The 27,295-nt window shown below is 41.7% G+C and overlaps 1 protein-coding gene across 1 annotated transcript in view; it reads right to left on the bottom strand.

The window, feature by feature from the left end:
• PRPF38A (pre-mRNA processing factor 38A) overlaps positions 1-27,295 on the bottom strand; it is a 437,126-nt gene that overhangs the window by 93,319 nt on the left and 316,512 nt on the right. The window contains exons 6-7 of the mRNA XM_044086853.1: positions 25,784-25,810; positions 25,588-25,679 (exon numbers count right to left, since the gene is read on the bottom strand). Of these exons, the coding sequence (XP_043942788.1) occupies positions 25,588-25,679; positions 25,784-25,810 (119 nt within the window). The remainder of the gene's footprint in view (positions 1-25,587; positions 25,680-25,783; positions 25,811-27,295) is intronic.

Below are 27,295 nucleotides of genomic sequence, written 5' to 3'. Positions count from 1 at the left end.
GGCCTAGAAGGGGGAGCATGTCGTGAGTGCTTTCTGATGAACTGAGTTTCTGAAGGATAATTTCTTTGAAACTTAGGAATTGGGGATACCAACAGATGCTTTAAATATTTCACCTCTTTCTCCTTTTGTTGCAAGTACTTGAACAAGTCTGCAACCTTTGCTCCAAATTAGGCTGAGTTGTCCAAAGGAGCATCTACCAGCTTATTTCTAAAATCATCTGGTGGGGGCTGAAGGTGTAACCGGGAGTACCTTCTTTGGGCAGATGCTCATGCTGCTGACCTGGCTGAAGCCTCAGCAGGATTGCAGCTGCACTTGATTGAGTGCCTGGTAACCTGCAAAGTCATGGAAACAAGGGAGCACAGTTTAGCTTTGGCTGCTGTGTCTGGAAGTCAGACAGTTATTTGGAAATATTCTCCAAAAGAGAAAGAATATTTAGACGTGTGTCTGGTAATCGATTGGTCTGAGAGCCAGAGTTGCATGTGTGTACATCTTCCACAAACGCTCCATGGTTTTGCTGTTCTTGTCAGCAAGGAGGAGGGTAGTAGAAGGCAGTAGTTTTGAGGCCTTTTCAGTGTAAATAGAAATGGTGGTTGGGTCTGCAGCTGGGCATATTACCAGAAATTTTGCTGTCTCAGAAACTTTATAAAACCCATCAAGTCTGTGCGGAGTTGAGGGTTGGGAGTCTGGGTTCAAGGATGCTGCTGAAAAGGCATCCAGAAAGGCTGGAAGAATGGGAAGAACAGCAGTATGGGTTGGAGAATCCATCTGGATGAGGTTATAATACCTTTTTTGTACCTCAGTCATCTCAGATGATTCCCACTAACAAAGTTTCCAAATTTTAGCTAAAGTTTCAAAGGTTAAATATTCTGCTGGGGAGTCTGCATCACCAGATTCTTCCTATGGGGAACCATATGCAAATGGGGAAGGGAGCCAAAAGGTGTAGGAGAGAGATTCTTCAGAAGAAGAATCAGAGAATTGGAGGAGTTGACTGTGGAAGTCCCAGGTGCATTAGGCCACATGGCTATGAAGGCATTAAATAGGCTTTGAGAGCAAGCCTGCTAATCTGGTAGAGTTTCTGAAGCAGGGGATACATGCTTCCTGAACAGAGGAAGGTCTAGGGTTGGATGACTGCAAAGGGAAGGAGGGATCCAACTGTCCTTCCGAGAGCACTGGTTCTCCCTCGGTGGAGACTGACGTCTGTAAAGCCTCCGTGGAAGTGCCTTCCACGCAGGATTGTGCGGCATCTGAAGAGGTACCTGCTATATCTGGGGTGGCGGAGCCTGAAAGTTCAACCAAGCTGATGTCGGCCACAGGCTAAGCAGCAGATGGTGGAGGAGCAGCGACAGTAGCAGGCCTTGCGGTCTTGGCCTTCTTCTTTGGCAGTTCAGCAGGCAAGTCGGAAAAACCCTCCATACCTAGCTCTGTTTTCTCTAAGTATAGGATGACTGCATGGAGTCGGCTACGTAGAGTTTTGGGAACAAAAGCCTGGCAGATAGGGCAGCCCTTGTAGTCATGTGATTTACCCAAACAAAACAAGCAAAGATCGTGGGCGTCTTTATGTGGTATTTGACGGCCACACTTACACTTGCCCTTTCTGGATAACATGAACAAGCATTAGAAGACAATGACTGAAAAGAAGGTTCCCAACAGGGTACTTATCTCAGTTCTTGAGAATCAGACAGCCGGGAAGGCAGGAACACCTGACGTTCGAATGACTGCCTTTGAAGTTCTGAGGTCTGGTGCGTGCAGACATCAGTTTTATGACCCACGCTCTGCTGGCCACGTCAGATGTCCCACACACCATACAGTGACTGAAATCTTTTGCATACTAGCTGGACGTTCAGGTAGAAAGAGGAGAAAACCCATATGTACAGAATACTGCAATATGTGAATAGAAGGATATCTGAAACTATCAATAATACACAACACCGAACTGTCCTTTTTTGGATTTAATAAAGTACAAAAATATCTACAAATAAAGCTAACTTTTCTTCAGTACTATACAAATTATATCCTTGAATTTGTGAAGCCCCAGTTTTTTTTTCCAATGGCTTTAAATCTACAGCAATGAGGGAAGAGGACATTTCTGCCCTTTTGCTCTGTTCAGATTGTAAGAGAGGAACCTGCCCACCTTAATTCTTGCCTCCTCCACATATTCTCCTTGCCTCTAACCCTTCAGATATCCTCAATAACCCCTATTGCTCTATCAAGGACTGCAAACATTACCACTGCCTTATGCAAAATCCCAGCTTACTGCATCAAAATCTTTGTCTGCATCAGGACATAACAGTGGTGTTTTCTTACACTCAGATTCTCGATGGATCACTGCTGTTCTATTTATGTTGTCAAATGCTTGCCTCCTCTCCCACAAAACCACAATAATCCATATCTATCAATTTTGGTAACATCTTTGCCATCCTCTTAGCAAGTACAGACTTTAATCATGGTTTAAGACCGAAACTGTTTTATATGAAGCTGGGTCCTGAAAGATCTGCACACTCTGGGAAATACCAGCACCTTGGAGGAAAACAGTGGTAGCTGTACTTTCCCCATTTAAAATATTGCTAAACAAATCCTTCCAAACATGTAATTTCTTCCCCCCTAACGTCCACAGGAATACTGTTTGCTCCTGCAGACTTCTCTGTCGATTGATTATCCAACACAGTTTTTACTTTTTATTTCATCTCTTCCTATCTTAGCTATTAAATGTCGAGCCTTCTCTTCCTCTAACCATGGCATAATTAAGTCTGCCATAAATATTTCCATTTATGCCTTCTCGTATATTCCCATTACTCTGCTTTAAATGAACATTCATGAAATTTCCAAAATCTCTCCAATACCTGTAAAAGGTCACTGGTTATTTTTCTTGTCATAGGCTCTAAGTTTGGCAACAAATTTTTTATTTTTTTTTTTTTTTACTTTCTGGAACTAGAGTCTTTGCATGAAACACTTTTTGTGCTCTAAAGCTAACAAAAATATTTGCGTAACACTAACCCCTCTAAAATCATGAATATCCAAATACTCCCTTATTTTCCTGCTCCTCCTCTTGTTCTGTGAGATTCCCCTTCTTCTGCAGTACTTTAACCTTTATCATCCCCTCTATATAATTAATATTACTTTTCCCATACATCTCTATTTATACCATACTTTTAAACTCCATTTCACCCTACCCACTAGCTACCCCTTCTGAAGAAATTCCATCTTCCCTAACTACCACCGAGTCATACCCAAACCTATTCTTTAAACTCCTTTCATTTCAACAAGTATGAAAGTGCCACTGTCTCATTTTTATATCAATATGCAGCTTCGCCTTAGTAATAATGCATGGCCTGTGTAATAGTTACTGGATGAGCGTCAATGCTTTGTATTTCACACAAATGTGTGTATTTAATAGAATCTCTAACCAATCTAGCCCATTTATTGCATCATAGGGAATATTTAAATTCTGTCAAGGTTCCTAAATTCACATTTCCATGCCAAACATTCTCTTATACTTATTCAGACACCCACCCTCTTTTATTATATTTTCCTGTCTAGGTCCCCCGATACATCTTTACCACTGAAGATCAGGTTCCAGTTCCCGCCCATTAATATAATTATAATATTCCCTGCTGAAAGCTTATTATTTCTCTCAAAATCAGCCTGAGATCAGCAACAGTAGTTTTAGGTGGAATATAAACACATGCAAGTATAATCCTCCGCCCCTGCCAAGAAACCCTTACTACCATAAATCTACCATTATGGTCTTATTTTTTTCTCTTTTGTATCCAACTGCCTCCTCTCTACAACACTTACTTCCATCCTACACTGTTAACATACTCCAGTGCTTTTTGCTTATCCCTGCAATTTCAATTACCATCCATGTTAATACTGACAAAACAGCCACTGTAATAAATTACTGTTACTTTCACATATTACACATGATAGTGCATTGGAATGCATTTCCAACTTGCAGCTTACAAGCATAAACTAATGTCAGACTCAGCCCATGTCACATTTTCAAAGACCACTTCAATAAAAACACTCAAAAAATTAAACACATTTTAAAACCTTTCAACCTCTTTGAACTGGCAGAAAATGTATAAAACTACATAACCTTTCCAAAAAGGAAGTTTATCCCTCCATACAGAATATTTGTCCAAATTAACACCTGCACAAACAGGCATAACTGTTCTAAAGTTAGAGGTTAGCCACAATGAAGCTCATCCTACAGCCTATGGTCCCACTTGCACAGATTTCCATATGTCCTCATCTCGATTCCCTTCCCAGATGTGAAAAAATAACTGGCATGCATTTGTTAAACATTAATTTTCAGCCTTAAGATAGTGTACTGGCTGACTATTAATGCATTAAATATAACAGTGCGCAGTTTAAGTACAATGGTTGCTATTCCCTTGCAACAGTTTTAAACTTAATTTTACCTGAAGAACTACTTGCCGGTTTGCCTTTAAAAGTTAAACTGTGCTTTTGTACATTCAATTCAGTACACACTGTTCATTCTTTTCCCGATTAATTTCTTGCACAAGCAGACCCACTATCTCCAATTAAAAGAATCTGCTAATGGAGAGAAAAGTAATATTGCAAATGTAAGAAAGAACCTTTGTAGATTTCTCTCACAACATACTAGCCATACTATAGACGGTTTAAAAGCAACAACCTGGAACATAATTTTTGGGGTGTATAGACCACCAAAGTCAAGTGTAGATGACCTGGAGGAATTCATATATGTCTTGCATGAAACACCGGAGGGAAGAATAACATTAGCTGGGAACTTAATTTTTCCAGAAATAGACTGGAATAATATTGGTTCGACAACGTTAGTAAGGAAATTATTCACAATGTATATTCAGGAACAACAATTGCTTCAGGTTGTAGAAAAACCTACCAGGGGACGGAACATACTAGACATTATGTTCCTAAAAAAATTACTGCTACTTCAAGTCACGTTTTACCACAACTGACGTGCAGTGATCGTGGGGTTATAAAGGTTAATTTGTTGTTAGATAACTCTGCCAAACTCAAATCTAAACCAATGCACAAAAGGTTAATTACAGATTATATGGAAGCAAAACTGTCACTATGTAAAACTAACTGGAGTGAGGTGTTCAGCAGAAAAACTTCAGATGGAATGTGGAAAGTTTTGAAGAAGAAAACGAGTGCAAACAATCAAAACACGTTTAACATCAGGGGGATATAGTCCTATAAGAACAAGATGTCTGATTAAGATGAGAGACAAAAAATATAAGAAATGGAAGAGTTCGAACTACAACTTTGAAAACTGAAACAAACAAGCTGGACAGACAGATTAAGCATAGTGTGAGGCAAGATCAAGAAAAATTTGAAGAAAATGTACATAAAGATATTGAGCATAATAGGAATATCTTTTTATCAATATACAAGATGTGGAAGGAGTAAAGATACACAACTTGATAAAGTGTGCAGATTCTGAAATTTATTCTCAGACACAACAGATTATAGATATATTTACAATATCTTCAGCAAAACAGTTTGGCTTCACAAAAGGGGCAACAAGTTGTCCTAGTGACATCCAGGTAATCTCAGATACTGAAATCAAATTAGATTATATTGAAAAAGAACTGTGCAAACTGGATCCAAACAAAGCACAGGGAGGAGATGGAAATAGTAACAATGGGTCTATATTAGATTCTCAAAAGCCAACAATGTCGAATCTGACATTGTCGACACGAGAATAGCAACAGTGCAGAACATCGAATGGGTAAACTGAAATCTCCATAAGGAGAGATTTCCTTTTACTTCAATGTAGTGCGGTCTCGGAGCTGGTATATTTAAGTAGCGGGGGGGGGTTGTAGGGGGTGCAAGGGGGCTTTCCCCCTGTTTACACCCTTTAGATTTTCTTTTCTTTATTTATTTTTAGGAACATTCAAAATTTTAATAGTTCGATCAATAAAGGTAGACCTTTAGTGATTCAAACTATTAAAACTCTCGATGTTCTAATACAGACCCATAACAATGACCTGAGAACACCTCAGCAAGAACTTATGGTACCATTATAGCTGTTATTCACTAGGTCATATAAATATGGGGAAGAGTCCTCAAGATTGGAGACATGCACTTATTAAACCTGCCTTCAAGGGAAAGGGGAGTAGGACAAACCAAGAGTCATATAGACCCTTATGTGGAAAAATAATGGCGAAGGTAACATTGGAGAAGTTATTGCCAGAACTGGAAAGGTTGAGACTTGAAACCATATATTAGCATGCATATGTTGAAAAGAGATCTATTACCACTTGTAACATGATGTTCTATAGCAATATAACAGCAGCTATGAATGGAAAATTGTGCTGTGATGTAAATTACATAGATTTAACTTCAGCATCTGACAGTCATACACAAAACACTGATCAATAAATTAGTGCAACTAGGTACTGATGTACTCTTGATAAGACAGGACATGGCAAGTATCAGAAAGCAACTGGACAAGTGAAATCCTTGGTTACAGTCAGGGTGTCTCCACAGGGCTCTGTCCTAGGCTCTTACTTGTTTAGATAGTATCTTTCAGATCTAACTTTTTCATCTGAGGTGTTCTGCTGTCTATATGCAGATGACCTGAAATTGGGTAAACTGATGTGTTACAGAGAAGGCATGTCTGCAAAATAACTTGACTAAATTGACCATTTGGGCACAGGAGAATAATATGCTGATAAATGTATCAAAAACTAAGCATATGAGATTTGGGAGACAAACTGAGAGGTGAATATTTAATACAGCACACAGATTGAAACTGTAGACTCTTTTTAGGACCTTGCAGTATATGGGTAGATTCAGCTATGAGTTTTTTCTAATCATATCAACCATCTGGTTAACGATAGTTATAGAACTATAGGTTGTATGACAAAATGTATAAAGTCTAGGAAATCAAAATGAAGTCATTGTTTGTTAATTTCATTAGATCCAAACTTGAGTATGGAATAACAATATGGAAATCCTATAAGAAAACTAGCATGAGTAAACTGGAAAAATGTACATCAGAAATATACAAAGGGCATCCATGGATGTGAAAATTTAAGCTATTATGAAAGACTAAAATATCTGAACTTGTACAGCGTCTCTTATAGATATCCAAGAGAAGATCTTATTCAAATGTATAGGGCATTTAGAGAACTACCTCTGGGAATGTTTGGGGTTATCAAAACGTACTAGAGAATCATCACGCAACCTATGTAGAAGATTCTATAGGAATGAGAAGTGTACTACTGGTTCTCTGACAGAGTAGCTGATGCATGGAACAGACTACCAAATTACATTAAAGCAAGTACTAGTTTATATGCTGTTAACAGCCTGGACACTTATGGGAACAAGTGCTATGGTATACTGGCAAGCTAGAAGGGCTTTTAATGCCCATGCTTGAAATATTTGTATTTATGTATACCTCTTCTGATTAACTGCTTATACTGGTTTTGCTACTTGACCTCAGCTAAAAGCAGGTTTCAGTAGAAAAACAGATAACTTTGCAAATGGAGCAAGTATCATTTTTAATGCTTTTTATCATTTTCTGAAGTCTATTTGCTTTAAAATCTCATCCACACCTTTAAATAAAGTCACTACTCCAAACATACACCTCTATAAAAATATAATTCCCTCTATTTTCAGATTATACATATATGGTCAAATGCACTTGTATCCCTAGCAGCCCAAGATCACAACATTAACTAACTTGCTTCATTCTGGCCTTTTTTACGTTACTATAGTAGGAAGCCTGGATATATTACAATGAAGAAAAACATGCTCTCTCTGATTTAACTAGTGTATGCAGCATTCACTGATAATCCCCCTACATTTAATATATTTCTGACTATATACTATACAAAAACTACAGCGGGGTAAGTTGCACTTGCCATAATAGTAGATTTTTGAATCCCTCAATGCTGCAGTAATCTATGGCTATATTGGCAGTATCCTGCCCAGGATACAACCACCAGTCAGACTCATGGCTCTGGCTCCCTCCCACACCTACACTTTGACTACTGATTTCCCTGCAAGGGGCTAGCTAGACTGTAAACAATTTCAAACATTCTTGCTCATAAAGAGAGAGAAAGACAGGTAAAAGATATAAACAGGAAGAAATAACTACATCCCAACAGCTAGTTACATACAGAAGTAGATGGATGGAGGGTGTACACGGCTACTGTAACAGTGAGGAATTAAAATATCTACTAAGTGCAACTTACGCAACTGTTCTATGGTCATCACTCCCACTGCTCCAGTAGCTTTTGGCTTTGAGATTGATTACCAAAGACTATACATCCTTGGAGAAGGTAGGATAAAGGTCCAGGAGCCCCTGGAGAATGGTCCTAACAAAGCCAATCTTGGACATGGAAACTAAATCCACTTTGAAATGCTTTGTATACATATGTACAGAAGACCATGTAGCTGCCTACGTAATGCTTTTGGAGGACACCCCTTTCCAGCATGCCGTTGCAGAAGCCAAGGCTCTATGTACCTTGATACTGCCTGGAATAAATCTGCCATGGTGGGAATAGCAAAAGCCAATAGGTGAGGGAAACCATCTTGAAACAGTCTGTTTTGACATGAGTTGTCCTTTCTTTGTCCCATTATAAAAAATAAATACCTGATCTGTTTTTCTAAGAAACTTCAAAATAGTACCCTGAGCTGGCTATGCACATTAAGAGCATAGAAACCCTTCTCCCTGGTTCTGATTATATGGGCAGAAAACCTGGAGTCTGATGGCCCGATGATTCAAAGTAAACTCTGAAACAACTCTGAGCATAAATAAGGGGTTTGGTCTTAATGTGACTATCTGTGTTGTTCATTTTCATTCTTCCTCAACCTGTGGTTCGGATCCAAACCTCAGATCTGACTCTGCTGCTTTTACAGCTTAGGATCAGACTCTCAAGCTCCTCTATAACCCATAATGCCTTGTCCTCCAGATTACCTTAGAAAGGGTTTGCTGTAGCTGTATATGTACAATACATATATATGTAATATAGTAAATTATCATCAAATAGAAGATAAAATCAGGAGTTCAAAATGAACAGTGGTTGCAAAAACACCTATAAGTGTTCCCAGAAGGTAGAGGGGGGATGGAGGGGGGTAGGTTGAGGAAGAATGAAAATGGACAACAGTCAGAGAATAAGGCCCAGCAGGAGGGATGCCAGTGGATTTCAGGTGTGTGACCTGGTCTCCTACTGTATTATGTGTAGGCCAGGTAAGGGAAAATGACTTGGGGGAACTGGTGGGTGGGAAGGAGTACTGCAACATGGAAGAGAAGGACATCTATGGCTAATGGTAAGATTTTACACAACTAAATGTTGCAGTATTCTAGTTGTGGGAGTGTACCACAGCTTATGCGGATGCAAGGGTGGTGGTAGTTGAAGAGGATTCTACAAGTCCCTGCAGAATTGCCCTGGCAAATGCTGCCCTAACTCTGGAAACTTGGTCAAGTTTGTAGTGTTTGGTGAAAGTGTGGATAGTGGCCCATGTGGCTGCTTCCATAATGGATGCAGTGTCTAGACCTTTCATGAAGGCCCTGGAGGCGGCCACTGCTCTAGTAGAATGGGCCTTTACTCCCACTGGAGGTTCCTTTCTATGGTGGGAGTAACACAGGCAAATAGTTTTCCTGATCCAGCATGCAATGTTTGTTTGGAGACTGCCTTGCCTAGGGCTCTGGGGTGGAAGGAGATGAAGAGCTGGTTAGTTTTTCTAATGGTTTTGGTTTTGTCCAGGTAGAACCTTAGTTACCTGTGCATGTCCAAGGAGTGCAAAATTCTCTCCCCTTTGTTAGTGGGGGATGAAAAGAAAGTGGGTAGATGGATAGATTGGTTTAGAGACAAGTCATTGACCACCTTGGGCATAAAGGAGGGATTGGTTCTCAGGGTTACTCTTTGTGGAAGATGGTGTAGGGGGGACAGACCATTAAGGCCTGCAACTCTGACACCCTTCTGGCTGAAGTTATAGACACCAGAAGGACAATCTTCCATGTACACATCTGTAGGGAAGAGGACCCAGCTGGTAAAAAAGGATGCTGGGTTAGTTTCTCTAAGATGTAGTTAAGGTCCCAGGGAGGAGGGATAGATTTCTTTGGTGGTCTCATGTGCAAGACTCCTGTTAGAAGAGCTTTAACATAAAGCCTGGCTAGCAAAGGGGGGGGGGGTCAAGGGGCAGGCAGGTTGACATAGCAGAAAGGTGCACTTTTATAGAATAAGAGTGTCCACTTTTAATCAGTTGACACACAAGACAGAACCAGGGGAACCTCAGCAGAGCAAGGGTCCCTTCCCTTATGCAGACACCATTTTGTAAATCTTTCCCACTTAGCCAGGTAAGATTTTCTGGTGGTAGGTTTCCTTGCCTCCCTCAGGACAGAAAGCATGTCCTCTGAGTAGTGGTGTCTGAAGGCAATTGCTGGGGCTAGGCACTCTGGTTTAGCCACGGCCCTCTGAGTTTTTACAAAGGGCAAGGCAGTAAATTTGACATGAGAGGAAGGTCCAGAGAAACGCAGGAATTGTCTGTGGGAAGGCCTGATGGGTATGTGTAGATAGGCCTCCTTTAGGTCCACGGTGACCATGAAGGCTTTGGCTGGGATTAGAGGCAGCAGGGTGGGGAGAAAAAGCATTTTGAAGGAGGGTACCTGCAGGTGAAGATGTAGGTATGACAGATCCAAGATGGGTCTTCCAGGGGACGCCTTTTTTGGGGGACCAGGAAGAGATGAGAGTAGAAACCCTTTCCTTCTTGTCCTGAGGGGACAGGTTCTATGATGCCTAGCTTTAGAAGGTCTGCCAGAACTTCTGGCATGAGATGGGCCTGGTTTTTGGGGGGAATGGGATGCCTTTCCTGGGTGTTTTTTCTTTCCAGGATAGGAAGTACCCTTTTTGGATAATGGTTAAGACCCATTGGTCTGTGGTGATGGATTGCGAAAGGGGGAGACCGTGGGAAAGGTGTGCTGAGAGGGGTAAGGTGGGAAGGCAGTCATGCATTACTGGGGCTTCCTCTGTCCTGAAAGGATAGTCTGGGCTGGTGAGGTGGAGCCGAAGGTCTGACTGCAGAGGGTTTTCTAACCCCTCTTCTAGATCTGGAAGAGGAGGCACAAGGCTGAGGATTATGCCTCACAAAGGTGGCTTTTGCAGGGTAGTTCCTATAATACTTGGGAAAGGGGGACACCAGAAGGTGCTTGATGTCCTGTAGCTCTTTACTTTTTTTCTGCAGGTTCTTAAGTTCTGCAGATTGTTTACCAAAAAGGACATTGTGGTCCAGTGGGGCGTCCAAGATCTTGGACTTGAAATCTTCTGGTAGGTTCTAAAGTCTTAGCCAATACCACCTCCTGAGGACAGAAGCAGATGCTGCAGATCTGGCAGATGCTTCTGCAATGTAGTAACTGCATCTGATGGAGTGTCTGGCTACCTGTTGGGATAAGGACAGCTTGGAGGTAATGTCAGTCTTAATAGGACTGTCAGGCAAAGATGCCAGCATGGATGAGGCTTGAGAAACTAAGTCCAGAGCGTACTTGGTCATGTGGGTCTGGTAATTTATGGCTCTGAAAGCCAAAGTGGAAGATGTGTATACCTTCTTCCCCATCCTATCCATACACTTGCTATCTTTATCAGTGGGTAGGAGGGAGGCAGAAGGCAGTAGTCTAGATTGCTTATCAGCAGTGGTGGCAATCACAGTTGGGTCCGCCAAGGGTGGTTTAACCAGGAATTTCTGGTCCTCTGGTACTTTATAGAAGCGGTCAGGGCACTTAGGGGCTGATGGGTGGGAGTCTGGGGCCTTAGAAGCCGAGTTGAAGGCATCCAAGTAAGCAGGTAGAACCAGAGGGGCCGCCGATGTGGAGGGAGATTCCACTTGCAGAAGTTCAAAGTATCTTTTTTGTATTTCAGTCATTTGGGACGTATCCCATTTAAAGTAATCTATCTTGGTGATGGTCTCTCTCAAAAAAAGTAATATCTTCAGGAGGCGTGAAAATCAGCATCACAGATTCCTCATCATCATTCTTGGGCAGAGGTTCAGGTGCAGACTCCGATGCAGGCTCCATTCTAAGGGTTAACTGCTTAAGGTGGTGGTTTTGAAGGTACATGTTTAAAGCGGCCAGGCAGCTGCAAAGGGTCTTCAGCACAAAGGATTGACAAAGTGAGCAGGAGGAGTGATCATGTTCCCAGCCTACGCAAAAAAACACACCTATCATGGGCATCCTTATGGAGTACCTGGCACCCGCATTGGCACTTTCCCTTTTTACCTGACATCAGATAAAGGCTACAGCAACCAAGCCTAAGGAATAATAATCCGCAAAATAAGAAATTAGAACCCCAATGGGTTACTTATCTTTAAGATGCGACGTCTGTGAAGAAGCGATCGTACGATGTGAAGGTAGTCTATGGCTGAAAAGTTTTGAGGATTGTGCATGCAGACGCCACATTCAAGGCCCCTGGTTTATGGCCTTACATCTGACATCCAACGCACACTGCAACAGCCAAGCTGAAGCCTTTGTACAGGAGCCAATGTACGAGTCGACTGAGGGCAGGAAATCCCACAACTAGAACACTGCATCATAGGACTAGAAGGACATCAGTAGTCTATGTACATCTACAAGATGAAGGGTATATTCACCCTTGTTCTCAAAAATTAGGAAAAAATACAGGACGATTGATGACTTAATTGATACTGTATTCAGAAGCAACCTTTGGCAAAAAGGTCGGATTTATATGTAGGGTGACCGTCTTTAAGGAAAATCAAATAAGGCGGCTTGGAAGAAAGTGCTTCAATTCTGAAATTCTCCTAGCAGAAGTTAGGGCCACCAAGAATATAGTTTTCCATAAGAATTTGAAATCTACTTTGGCAGAAGGTTCAACGGGGGAGTGAACTACGGCTTGTAAAACCATAGCGAAGTCACAAGGAGGAGTGGGGTCTTTGATCAGAGGCCTAAGAAGGAACCTCTGAGAAAGGCCTTACACAATTTGGAAGAAGCCAAAAAAGGGAAATTTTCACCTATGTGGTAACTGAATATGGCTGCCAACTGTACCTTGACAGTGGAGTAGCTTGCTCCATTCTCGAATACTTAAGCAAGGAAGTAAAGAATTGCTGGAATGGGAGTAGTAAAGGTATCCCATTTGTTTTCAGCGAGTTCAAATGGAGAATTTTCCATTTGCTCTTGTAACATTTTCTAGTGGAAGCTTTATGTGAACATAACAAGATTCTTTTAACCGGGGAGGAAAGCCTGGAATGTCTAGCCTTCATTGGAACTGGAAAATTCAATCGGTCAATTTGAGGCCTGTCAAATCTAGATGCGTTTGTCCTGAAGGGTGGGAAAGGGGGTCCGGACTTGGATCCAGCATCCAGGGAGGATGTATCAGGTGAGACCAAAGGAAGGGAAACCATACCTGTTGAGGCCAGAGGGATACAATGAGGATCACTTCGCTCTTCAACCTCTCTGCTTTCTGGAGAAATTTGGGGATGAAATGTAGAGGGGGATAAGCATAAAGGAGAGTGGAAGGCCAAGCATACACTAGAGCATCTCTCTGACTGTCCCTGAGGAGGGATCAGGGCAAAGAACCTGGTGCATTTATTGTTAGATGGGGATGGAAAGAGATCGCAGCAAGGTTGGCCTCATTTGAGGAATATCAGGTTTGCCATAGACTGATTGAGAGACCACTTGTGAGGTAATAGGAAGGTTCTGCTGAGCCTGTTTGCTAGAATGTTGGACTTCCCTGGAATGAGTGTTACTACTAGAAAGCGGTTGGAAGAGATCACCCATTGTCAAACTCTCACTGCTTCTCAACAAAGGGGGTAAGGATCTAGTTCCACCTTGTCTGTTGATGTACCAGACTATGGACATGTCTATCTGCATTGCAACAGTCCCTAGAGGAAGAAAGCTATGTAAGGCCTGCAACGCTAGAAGCACCGCTCTCATCTCTAGAACACTGATATGCAGATTGGTCTCCTGCATTGATCATGTGCCTTGAACAACTCGTCCCAAGTAATGCCCCCACCTCAACTGGAATGCATCCGTGGTCAACATGGCGATGGGGGTAGGAAGAATAAAACAGGTGTCCTTCCGATATCCCTTGAGTGAAACCACCAGGACAGGAAGTCTTTGCACACACTAGATAATTTCATGGGATGATTCAGTGGATAGCTGTGAAAGGACCATTGTACTGCTCGAGTCCACTGAAGAATCCTCATGTGTAAGCGAGCTGTAGGAATCAATGTTATGGTGGCAGCCACTGAACCCACTGCTTTGGGAATGAATTCTGCTGGTGGTAAATGGATGGCTAGGATTTGCCCAATATGTAATCTCAGCAACAGAATTCTGTTTGAAGGCAGGAGGGCTATGCAGTTGCATGTTTCTACACATGCCCCTATAAAATCTATCACTTGGAATGGCTGTAGTTGAGACTTTTTGGGATTTATTGCGATTCCCATAGTATTCACTAGGTGAAGCAGATAATTCCTGGTTTGGAGAAGCATATGCCTGGTAGATGCAGTCAGGAGCCAGTCGTCCAGGTAAGGAAACACACTGAATCTGAGCAGTCTCAAATGAACCACTACTACTGTCATGCATTTGGTGAACAACCTGGGGGCGGAGAAACCTAAAACAGTGCCTGTTCATTCTGATGTGATTGTATGCATCTTGAAGATCTACCGAGCAAATCCATTTGTCTTTTTGGAGGAGGGGTAGAACAAACTGTATCATGATCATCTGGAATTTTGAGTTCTTTATGGATTTGCTAAGGAAGGTTAGATCCAAGATTGCTCTCAGGTCCCCTGCCTTTTTTGGCACTAAAAGAACCTCGAGTAGATTTCAGATCCTGTTTGGTCTGGTGGGACCTTCTGGAGGACTCTTCCGTCTATAGCAGCCTTGTGATTTCTTGTGCTGCTGACTCCTGATTGGGTGGAACATCAGGGAGATTTTTCTTTGGAATGGGAGTTTTGAAAAAGGGAATGTAATATCCTCTGGATATGATCCTTTGCACCCAACAGTAGTTTGTAATGGACAGCCAGGCATTTAGGTGCAAAGATAGGTGCCCCCCCCCCCCATGACTGCCTCTAGACCGGGACAGTTATGCTACTGTTCAGGAGCACTGAAAGGATCTGTCCAAGAAGGTATCGTTAGTTCTTTGGTTCTGCAGGCCACCTCTGCCATGTGGGTGGTATCTACCAAAATATAGTTACTTGCCCCTCTGCCTCTAGGGGAAAACTCTCCCCTTGAACCTTAGAAAGGTCTTTGTAATTTCTTGAACCACATTTTCTTATCTCCATGTTTGTTCCTGGAAAACGGTCTTTGTGGGGTAGAAAAGCAGATTACAACAGCAGACAAGGTTTTCCATCTTTTTCACATCGAGAGAGGGTAACTTTCACAGTTGGCCCAAAGAGTGATGATCCATCAACGGCAGCATTGACAAATAACTCCGTGAAAGGTTCCACAAAGTCACAAAGCCCCATCCAGGCAGGTCTCTTTTTGGCAATGCCTGAACTGGTGGCTCTTGAGGAACACTCCAGCAGCGTGCGAGATTAACCTCAGGGATGCTCTTTTTGGTACTGGCTCCACGATGTCTGGCTCCTTTAATGCCCTGCAGGAGACAAGGTCTATGTCAACCACAGGAGAGTTAGACAGGCCAGACCCAAAGGCTTCCAGGAACACACTCTTCTAAGGAAGGGTTTTGGGTAGACCAACCACCTCTTTGCATAGGGATTCAAGGAGGTCTCCAAAGGAGACATAATCAGGTAGAGATCATGGGGACCATTCCCCTTCAAAGTCCATGTCTTCTGTCAGAGATTCCTAAAAGGAATTTAGGTTCCTCCGTTTACACGGTCTCTTTCAAGGGACCTCCTCCATGAGATGTTCTGGTAAGTGTCAAAAGAGAGGGGGAGCTCCACAGGGAGAGAAGCTTGGAAGCTCTTAGGGTCGGGCTGTCCCCAAGATGCAGGATGTGTAGGCTCATGCGCAGAGGTCAGAACAGGAGCAGGATCTGTAGGAGGTAGAGTCAAAGTAATTCTCGGCTGGGAGAACACTCTCTACCACTTTGAATGCAGAAGAACCCAGAGAGGTACTTGGCAGTCCCTCCAGAACTGTAGCTCTCACAGCCGACAACCCCGGACCCATGTGGATCTCATGCACCAAAGGGGGAGTCAGAGCTGAACTTTGGATCAGAGATCCTTCGTGGAAAAGACTGGGTCAGAGGATGGAAGGTTCAACGGATCTGACATATTGACTCTGGTAACCTTCAGATCAGAAGGCTCCAAAGCAGGAGGTCAGATCAAAGAAGGAGTTAAGGGCACAAATGTAAGATGGTGGATCACTGATCCGGTGGGGATGGAGCAGGCAAAACCCCCATCTGTATCTGCGTCCTGAGGAATTTCCTCATCATCCTGTCCACCTCTGCTTCAGAAAGACTCCGGGAAGATCTAACAGATAATGAAGTGGCGGGAGGTCTGGGAGATTTTTTTGGGGTCCCCTGAAGAAAAGGAGACTGTAAAGTTGGATATATGATGGCCCGGCAATAGAGGAAGTAGTCGTCTGAGAAAAGAAAGCCCTTCAAAATTAATTTATTGCAATGGTCACTTATCGCTTGGGCATTGAAACTCACACAGATTACACAATTAACGTCTAAGTGACTGTGGGCATCAGACTGTGGAATCTTGTGCCCACACAAAGTGCAGTTCATAAATACAGTTAGTGTATCCAATTTCTCAGCCATTGTTAGAAGCAAAGGCAACTACAAGAAATACTAAAGGGATTATTTTTTTTTTTTTAATAAGAGAAGAGAAAAGAGGAAAAGGGGAAAAAAGGGAAACTACCAACAATAGTAGGATGAGTTATACCAGCCGGTATATACAAAGTTTTTATAGATGAACAGAGAAACCCAAAAATAAAAGCAAAAACTGTTTAAAGGGTAAGGAAGGGTGACAGAATAATAGAAAGAACAAAATGTGCAAATTTAAACTTTAAATTCACTCGTGACCCACCAGGATCTACGAGAGAAGGAAATCCCGACTTACTTGAATTGCGGCAAACATGATCAAAGGTAATCTGGAGGACGGGGGCATTATGGGTAACTGAGGTGCTCAAAGGTCGGATCCCAAGATATAAAAGCAGCTGAGTCAGATCAGAGGTTCAAATCTGAACCCACAATTTGAAGAATGAATGAAAACATCAGATTCAACCTTTTCCTGGGTAAGAAAAGCCTTTTCTTGAGAAGAGTCTAGAAAGGAGCCAAGAAACACAATTCTGTGTGATGGACTAAAGGAGGATTTTTAAACATTTATCTGAGACCCCAGACTAGTAATGAAGTTGAGACTCATGTTAAAGACTCCTAACATCTAGGAAAAGACTCTGCAAAGATAAGTCATCTAAATATGGAAATATGCGAATGCCTTGCAGTCTGCAATGAGCCATCACTGGAGCTACACAGTTGGAGCTGCAGATCATCCAAAGGGTAACGCAGAGAACTGATAATGTGATCCAGAGATACAGATACTGAGAATCAGAGAACTTTACTGAAGCCTGTGGTTATGGGGTTGTGATCAATATTAAATTTAAGGATGCTTAAATAAAACTCAAAAGCATGACAGGTAACAGACTCAGAGTCAACACTTTCAATTTTTGTACTTTAACAGGTAGAAATATCTAGAACTGGTCTCCATGAAAGTTTTCTTTGAAACCAGAAACATTCTGGGGTAGAAGCATTTGCCCTTTGATCTAAGGGCACTGGTTCAATGACTCCAAGGGTCAGCAAGTGTTGAAAAACCAGAGGAAAAAACAAGTGGGGAAGACTTACTCCTGATTTACTTTTGTCAAGTGTCTGGTACAATCTGTTGCTAAAGGGAATATTGAGGGCCAGTTTCTTGGACAGCTTCAGAGACATGGGGAAGGTGGGTAGGGGATTCTGACAATCATTGACAAGGATTAGACTGTCCCCTTTTCTGAAAAGATCCCCGTTTTTTGTTACCTCCCATCTTTGTTATTCCCTGTTTGACAGGGATTGCTCATTTTGCCTTTTAAAGGGAGTAGAGGATTTGAGAGATTTGTACTGGGGGATTTCAAATATTAGAAACTCCCTGAATTAATTTACCCTCTTTCAAATTGTGCAAGGACCCGAGTTGCTGAAGGGCCAGACAAAAACTCCTTATCTAAAGTAGAATTTGAAATCTCAGGCTTTAAAATCAGCAAACTGTTGGTCATATACCCAAGCATAGCTCCTCAAAACTGCAGCAGTAGCAACTGTCCTAGGACTAGTATCTGCACAATCATACATAGCCTTCAAAGCACATTTGGATACTTGAGACAAATTAGAAACAGGATTCAGATAGCACCTACATTCTGAAGAAGTATGACAGAATATTTGTTCATGAAGTTTACACAGCTAAGAATAAACTTCCACATATGCACACTGTAGTTAAGAATTCTGTATGCTAAAAGTAAGAGAGAAAACTCTTACCAAATCTGTCGTATACCTGACATTCTTTAACCACAGGGGAAGGTTTAGTACTGACCAAGTCTTGTTTCCAGCTAGCAAAAAGTTTGAAATGGCAGCAGGATCCGATCAAAGAATTTGTTACATTGGGGTACGTTATAAAGTTTATCAGTCTTTTTAGGGAATGAAGGTGGAGAGTCAAGGTTGTTGCACGTCACTTACATATCTTTCATGGCGGACAGAGATGGGAAGGTTGTCATAACGGTTAAGGTCTTAATGAAGCCTCGTCAGTGCAGTAGGTAGCACATCAGTCTCCTTATCTGAAGTTTACGAGCTCAATCTTCACACAGGACAGTTTCAACTTTTTGCAAAGTGGGTTTGGCATAACAGTCGAGGTCTTCACCTCATAAAAGACAAGGTATAGGGATTGATTCAGATCGCAGGATACTGATTAAGCTTAAAATGGCCCTTCAAGACATCAATAAACCTATACAGTATTCTTGTGAAATGGGGTTTAGAAGAGGTCCCTGGTTCAAATCCAGATGCCCCCTGCAAGGTGAACTTTAACTGCTTGTAGGAGTTGATATAATGGTTAAGATGTTTATCTCACAGACAAAGTACAAGGTTGAGTCTCACCTTTGAAAGTGAAATTGGCTAGGCTTAAAATGACCCACAAGAATGACTAACCTAGTGCTCAACTATGAACCTATGACAGAATAGGAGGGATGGCTGTATTATGTGGCACATAACTTTAAACACAGTATCAGTTAAGGGGAGACACTCACCTATTCCCACAAAAATACTTCAATCATCCTGGAAATATTTTTTAAAAAGAAAAATTCCTCTAAAGGGAGATAGAGAAGACCAATTTTCCTCAGAATCAGAGTTCTGAGTTTGGGAATCTCAAGAAGCCCTGTGTCTGTCAATGTCAGAATCCTCTCAAACATTACTCAGGAATTTCTTTATGGAGACTTCATTCTGGTCAGGAATTCTAAGATCCAGTACTAACAGGCTGTAACAAATTCCTGGCTAAGATAAGGAAATCATACTTATGAACACATACCATGTCCTCATACGATGCCTATCCTTTTGTTTATTTCCTCTGCAGGGACCTACCTGGAAAAAGACAGACTAATGGATGGCACTGCTGCCTGGCACGAGGCCTCTTTTCCCAGCCACCCAGAGAAGAACCTCCTGGACCGTCTCCCAGAACCAAAGGAAATGGCTATTCTGTGCCTGCATCAGACATTGAAACAGACACAGAGGATGTGGCTGACCTCTGGTCCATGGTGGCTGAGGGGTCTATACTAGAAGAACCAATAGCTTAAGTAAGTGGCCTGCAAATGGTCAGCCACCACAATCACCCAATAATAGCTGAGGCATGGCCTGACCCTGCAGTGGATGCGAGGGGTCCTTAAGGTGTGGATTTCTCTTTTTAGATGTGGTGGGAGAAGAGCCAGCAGCACTGGAATAAGTATTCATGCTGTAGCAGAGGAATTAGCCTGTCAGTAAGCACTGCTCGAATGAGTGAGTCACAAGGTAAGCTGTCAGACAAGTATTCACATGTAGCGTGCACACGGTTTTTTACATAGTCTCCCTCGAAGTTAAAAGCACAAGTTGTACATAAAATACTCTGTCAAAACTCAAACTTTGCTGAAGTGTCCTGAAAGAAAGAACTGAAGGGTAAGCTGTAACTAAGTGTACAGAAGCATTCAAATTAAAAAAATCTTCCTGTCATGAAAAAAATCTTCCTAATCGTTAAAACTCACCCGCACATATAAAAGTTCACAAAACCTGTACACTTACCCACAAAATTAGACCCCAATACTAAAAAATAAGCAATGAACTAAAAATAGCAGCCCCAGACAGAAAACAGATACTGAAAAAATACTGGTTTTCCTTAAAGGGGAAATGCCATTTTTATTCAGCAATAAATTTCTGTGTGGATGGGCTTCCCTTACAGGAACCTTTCTGCCAGAAATGAAGCTTAAAGCCAATTGCTGTTCCTGTGAGTGTCAGAGTTAGTTTCTCTCAAGGCTTCAAGAAAATACTGAAATGGTCTATTCTCCGAATGCAGAGTTCCCCACCAAGAGGCTATCCAATCAACAGTCAAAGTGTAGGTGTAGGAAGCAGTCAGAGCTTTTCAAGCCCTGCTGGTTGCATCTTGGGCAGGATATGGCCCATATATCCAAAGGCAACTACAGTCGTGGGAAAGATAAACATCTACTTTCTAATTCAACATAGTTTGCATCAAGGAATTTTATACAGTTGCTTCTTCGGTCCTTCAGTGCCCTTCTATAACGAAGTAGGGTTTATGCTCTGGTGTCTTCCCACCAGTTTAAACACAAAATTACAGTCTTTTACCCACTTCTTGCCAAAATATTCACTTATCTAGGGTAAATCTAATGGGACCGATACTTTACAGTTCTCTATTCATTAATGGATTTTAGAGTGCTAATGCTCTTCTTCCTGATGTTGAGAGGCCAAGATAAAGTCCAAGGTACTCCCGGTTCTTCTACTCAGTTCTTGAGCTTTTTATTTCTGCCATTTAAGCAATCTTCCTCCAAAGCTCCTGTATGGACTCTGCTACTATCAGATGAATGAGATTCACAGTCCCCCTCAGCTTGCTGGCTCGCTCTCTATTAGCTGAACATTTTACCTTCCTCCGTAACCTGTTCTATATGCAAGAACGTCTTTGATCCTCCAAGAAAAAAATATTCTAAGACAGCTGGATATGGCAACATGAATCCCACATCTGCCTCCTGACATCTGCTGATTGAGGGGATACACTTTCTCTTCTGCCTTGTGTACAGTGAACAATCATTTCCATAACCACCCAGTCTCCAGCTTGTAATAGTTTTACATTCTGCCACAGTTATGTCAGGAACAGCTATTTCCACTGGTATGACTGCATCTTTACTACTATAGGTCTCGGCTGCTTTCACATGGTCAGATTTGAAGCATACATACAATGTGACCTTTCAATTAACAAAAGAAATCTATTCATTCCAGTTTCTCTGGTATTGCAAAAAATCTCAGGTTCTCTCAGAGTGCTGTACCTACCTATATTTTTTGAAAATTCTTCTCAATAAGCCTCATGCTCAACCAGTCTTAACTTCATTTCAACTCTGATTTCTGCAGTTTTATCAGCTCATCTGAACAGCTACTGAAGTCTCCTTTTCATGAATTCCAAACTTGGCATCTAGGCAGTGTATATTACTAGCTAGTTAACGGTTTTTATCCAAATTAGTAACTTGTAATGTTTGTTTTTAATAATGTTTCTGTTTTCACACTGGAGGAGCACCAACCATCCCTGCTACTTAATGTGCAGTCATCTTGAAGTCCTACAAATACACAATCATGAGTTTTCGTCGTCTAGTTTTACCTACCAGAAATAAATTTTCTATTTCAGTACACAAAAATTAGCATATGGCATTTTCAAGATCATTTCCACAATTATAAGCAATGGGTATTGCTGTTTTTTAACCAGTTTATTCAGATCGTGCAGGTCTAGATAACTATAAATACTGCCTTCCTCTACAACCATGAACAAAGTACTTACCCATTCAGTTGATTCAATTTGATTCTTAATGACAGACATTTACACATCCCATTTGCTTTAATTCCCACCTTTTACTCCTGACAGATAGTGGAAGTTTAACTATCAGTGATATAACATCAGGTTTTATTTGGTCAGCTTGTCATGAGAATATTACATGCAATAAGCCAGCACAGATAATGCAGGACTTCAGTGGTACGGATCTGGACAGTACAGCTGCAGCAATGTGACTAATTTTGTAACTAGTGCTTAGGTTTAAGTACCTTAAGTTTGAACATGAACTCTTTTTAATTCAGGAACATGCAGGGATGTAGCACAGCCCACCTTTTCAGGCTCTTTACTAATCCACTTACAATGATGGATACATTAAATTTTCAGAGCCACAGCAAACAGTTTTCTGATCAGTTTAATTCCACTTTGAGAATTAATGGTTGCAAGTGCAGCGTATTTCCATCGTGAATCTTCTGCAGTTCCAAACACTTCCAAAAACAGAAGCTCTTAAAAGCAAATACATTTCTTCACTTCTGCAGATGCATTTCTCCAAGTCTGGCAGATATTTACTGCCTTCTGACACCATGAAGTGTCTGAATGGTGAGCAAATAAGAAAGTTGAAGTGGTGTAACCTCCACGAGGTACTGACTCGAATTCTCTGTGATGCAAATATACCACTATGCATACAAATTCCTGTAGCTAGCTCATTAGCAGTTAAAGCTAAACTAATGTCTTTCAACTTTTTACGGTTAGGGGTCACCATAGCGGAACTCCGGTCCACTGATTGGCAGTGGATTTTTACGGTGTCGAAGTGCCAGCCCAACACCCAACCTTCAAAGAAGGCGCACCCATTCACGCATGCACCTACCTTCATGTCTTTAAACATCACTTGACCACGGGGAGGACATGCAGACTCCACACAGAAGGCGCTCCAAGCTACAGACCACATATTCTACAATCAATCAGGTTACAGTAAAACCATTCCCTAGGCAAAATCATGTTGATAATTCAACAACCAATTTCCTGAATGCTGATACTCAAAGTCCATTGACTGAAACAAAATCCAGAAAATATCAGAGTAAGGTTTTAGGCTTTGTTCCAGGAAATCAAACCCCTCAGCACCTCCATATGGGGAAGGGACACCCCAAAACTCCACTGCCCTACATATATCTATACATTTATCTATATAGCTATCTATATACATATTGCTTCTCTTTCGGCTGTTCCCGTTAGGGGTCACCACAGTGGATCATCCGTTTCCATTTCTTCCTGTCCTCTGCATCTTGCTCTGTCACACCAACCACCTGCATGTCCTCTCTCACCACATTCATAAACCTTATTTATCTTAGGCCTTCCTTGTTTCCTCTTACCTGGCAGCTCCATCCTTAGCATCCTTTTCCCAATATACCCAGCATCCCTTCAAAGCACATGTCCAAACCAATGCAATATCACCTCTCTGGCTTTGCCTCCAAACTGTCCAACCTGAACTGACACTCTAATGTACCGATTCCTAATCCTGTCCATCCTCGTCACACCCAGTGCAAATCTTAACATCTTAACTCTGCCATGACCAGCTGACTCTTGCCTTTTTGTCAATGCCACCGTCTCCAACCCATATAACATAGCTGGTCTCACTACCCTCTTGTAGACCTTCCCTTTTACTCTTACTGATACCCATCTGTCACAAATCACTCCTGACGCTCTTTTCCACCCATTCCACCCTGCCTGTACTCTCTTTTTCACCTCTCGTCCACACTCACCACTACTCTGAACTGTTGATTCCAAGTACTTAAACTCATCCACCTTCTCCAACTCTACTCCCTGCATCCTTACCATTCCTCTATCCTCCCTCTCATTCACACACATGTTCTTAGTCCTGCTGACCTTCACTCCTCTCCTCTCTAGAACATATCTCCAGCTCTCCAGAGTATCCTCAACCTGGTCCCTACTCTCACTACAGATCACAATGTCATCGGCAAACATCATAGTCCACGGGGCCTCCAGTCTGACCTAGTCTGTCAACCTGTCCATCACCACTGTAAATAAAGGGTTCAGAGCTGATCATTGATGTAATCCCACCTCCACCTTAAATGAATCCATCACTCCCCACCACAGACCTCACTGCTGTCACACTACCCTCGTACATATCCTGTACCACTCTTACATACTTCTCTGCCACTCCCGACTTCCTCATACAATACCACAACTCCTCTTTAGGCACCCTGTCATATGCTTTCTCTAAGTTCACAACGACACAATGCAACTCCTTCCGACCTCTATATTTCTCCACCAACACTCTCAGAGTAAACATTGCATCTGTAGTGCTCTTTCCCAGCATGAAACCATACTGCTGATCACTAATCATCACCTCCCTTCTTAACCTAGCCTCCACTACTCTTTCCCATAACTTTAAGCTGTGACTGATCAATTTTATCTCTCTGCAATTATTAGAGCTCTGCACATCACCCTTATTCTTAAAGATAGGTACCAAAACACTTTCTCCACTCCTCAAGCATCCTCTGACTTTCCAAGATTTCACTAAACAATCTGGTTAAAAACTCTACTGCCATCTCTCCTAAGCACCTCCATGCTTCCACTGGTATGTCATATGGGCAAACAGCCCTTCCATTCTTCATTGTCTTCATAGCTGTCCTTACTTCTTCCTTGCTAATCTATTTCACTTCCTGACACACATACACACACACACCCCTACTCCATGTTTGCACAACAGTGGAGAAAAGGGAAAACTCTGTTGCTTAGTTAATTCAGCAACCTGATTTTGCACTATTAGCATTTGCAGACAAGAGTGCTCAATTCTTGACCTGCTCCTCTCTGGGCTTACTTATTTTCTTTGTTGACTAAGCAAGTGGGCTGGTGCAATGACCCTTTTCGGCCAGGATCTAGGTGACAAAATTACAGAGATGTCACACAATTAAAAACAAATGAGATTAATTACATATAGAAACAAACATTCTGTAAGTCTTACATGTAACATTTCAATAATCCATTCATCCATCTACACCTCCTTTTCCCCATTTTTGCACATAGGATTGCGGTGTCACAACAGTGACGATCATTTACAGACCGTTTTCACATTGCTGGGTGGCTAGCTCTGTCATGATTAAAACACCAATAACACTATTAACAAAATCATACATTTCACTTTTAGAGAGGTGAGAGAGTTTAAAATGAACTGATGTTATACAAGAGAACACCACTACATAATAAAATGACCAATTACATTACTCCTAATATTGTTTGTTACCCATCTATTAACAGTCACTTACGAATTGATTAGACATAGCAAAATATGGCAGACTGTTACCAAGGAGACCCTCAAGATGGACAGGTGGACACATTTGATGCATGGAGGTACTAATCACCTGTCAAGAGGAGACTGTAAAGTTGACAGTAAGCAATGCCAAGGAGATAGCAAAAAAAAAATGCCAGGAAAAGGGGTTGTAGGCAGCAGAAGGAGGATGGAAGTGCACTCCTAATCTTGTCAGTGTATCTGACCAGTTAACCTAGTACATTAAACAGAAACCAATACATTCACTGGCACCCTTGTGTTTAAACTAGAAACTTGCTTTCACTGCTGTGTAGTTCAGCATACCATAGTAAAAAACATGTTACCTGGAGATTTTGATCTGTGACGTCTGTCTCTGGACCTGCTACGATGACGTCTTGGACTTTTACTGCGATGTCTTTCTCGCCTTGGTGAAGGGCTTCAAAAAGTACCATAAATGTTTAGTCTTCAAGTAAGTAAGCATGCTTTCTGATTTTAGTATTACAAAGTAACAAAAACAGCACATAAAATTCAACTACATACCTCCTCCGTTTGGGTGACCGACTCCTCCTGTAAAAAGAAAGCAAAGGCAAGTATGCATTAGTAGTGTTAAGAAATGGAGAAACAGTTAAGAATATATTTCTCACATTATGTTAATGAAATAGTACCACTATTTAGGTTAAACAACTATTTGCATCTATTCTATGTACATGGAGGGGTTCCTCCTTAATTCAGCTCTGTAAAAAGACTGGTAGGTTGAGGTGGATTCACTGTAATTAACAAAAATGAGATACATTTATGCAAACGCCAACTAAACACAGCTTGAGGAGTCACATTTTATAGGGTTAACTGAACAGTATAATTTGCTAGCTAAATTTCTGTGGTAACAGATGTACTCTTTTCCAGCTCTCCTTATCCTCCATTGAAGTCAGTAAAGAGTCCTTAGCCCTTTTACTCCTAGAGAAAATGGAATGATGATCAATGCACAGGGTTAACCTTTCTTGGCTGTGACAAACCAAGGAAAAGGGGTACTCTTAGCTATATCAGATGCAAAAACTTTAAGGCCCTGTTTGGGTCTGGTGAGCGTGAGACAGAGAAAGAGAGAGACAGAGAGAAAGAAACAAAGAGAGAAAGAAATGAGTCTTGAATATTAATCTGGTTGCAGTGTGGGGACATAGTGTTTTACTTCACTTCAAGGCTAACACCCTTCTCTTCCAAAATTTGGGCAGTACATTATGGCAGTGACTATTTCCAATCAGGCTTCTTACCATATGTCTTTAATGGATTCAATCTATACACTGCTGACACAAAGCAAACATCAAAAGACAAACAGTGGTACAATTAATCACTACCTCTGGGAAGAAATGCAGAGGGACAACCTTCCAAGGTATTACCACGTTTGCACTTTAACTGAGGCTATAAGTGAACAGCGTTGCACAGCTAAAAAGTCACAAAATGGCTACTTTACGAACCTGGCAAACAAAAGTTTGCTAAAAACGTTACCAACTTTAAACTGTCAAAATAACTTGCATAAATACTTTCTGGGAGTGGCGTATGGAAACCAAGGGTATATTTTTGGGAGAAGCAGCAACAACTCTTAAAGTCTCACTTTGGTACACTATTCTAATCCACATGTCCAGCCACAGTTTGTACATTACAGATGGCTGCTTTTCATTAGAGCTGCATTAGATAATTTTGCATCAAATAAAAAAAAAAATCAGTGACACCATCACAAGTGTACCACATTTACTTATTTACACTGCATTACTGCTAAACCCCTCTGAGGATAATTACCCTGCCATGATGCAACTGCTCCTGTACTTCAATGAAGCTCAGAGCTATGCTGTCTGCAACATTATAATGTTATTAGCACAGTCTCAAACAGTAACCAGGTTTAAGGGTCAGAAATAAAAGTCCACCACTGAGGTAACCATAAAGAGTATAAAAAAAAACAAACCCACCACTACTCACATTAATGAAATGGGACGGTCACTCCTAGAAGCAAGCCTGAGAAGTCTTTGTGCACATGCCACCAACCTAGCCTGGTCAAGCTCA

Source organism: Protopterus annectens, chromosome 10.part0 (genome assembly GCF_019279795.1).
Source record: "Protopterus annectens isolate FY-2018-M chromosome 10.part0, PAN1.0, whole genome shotgun sequence".
NCBI classification, from domain to species: domain Eukaryota; kingdom Metazoa; phylum Chordata; order Ceratodontiformes; family Protopteridae; genus Protopterus; species Protopterus annectens.
This window is presented reverse-complemented; position numbering and strand designations above follow the sequence as displayed.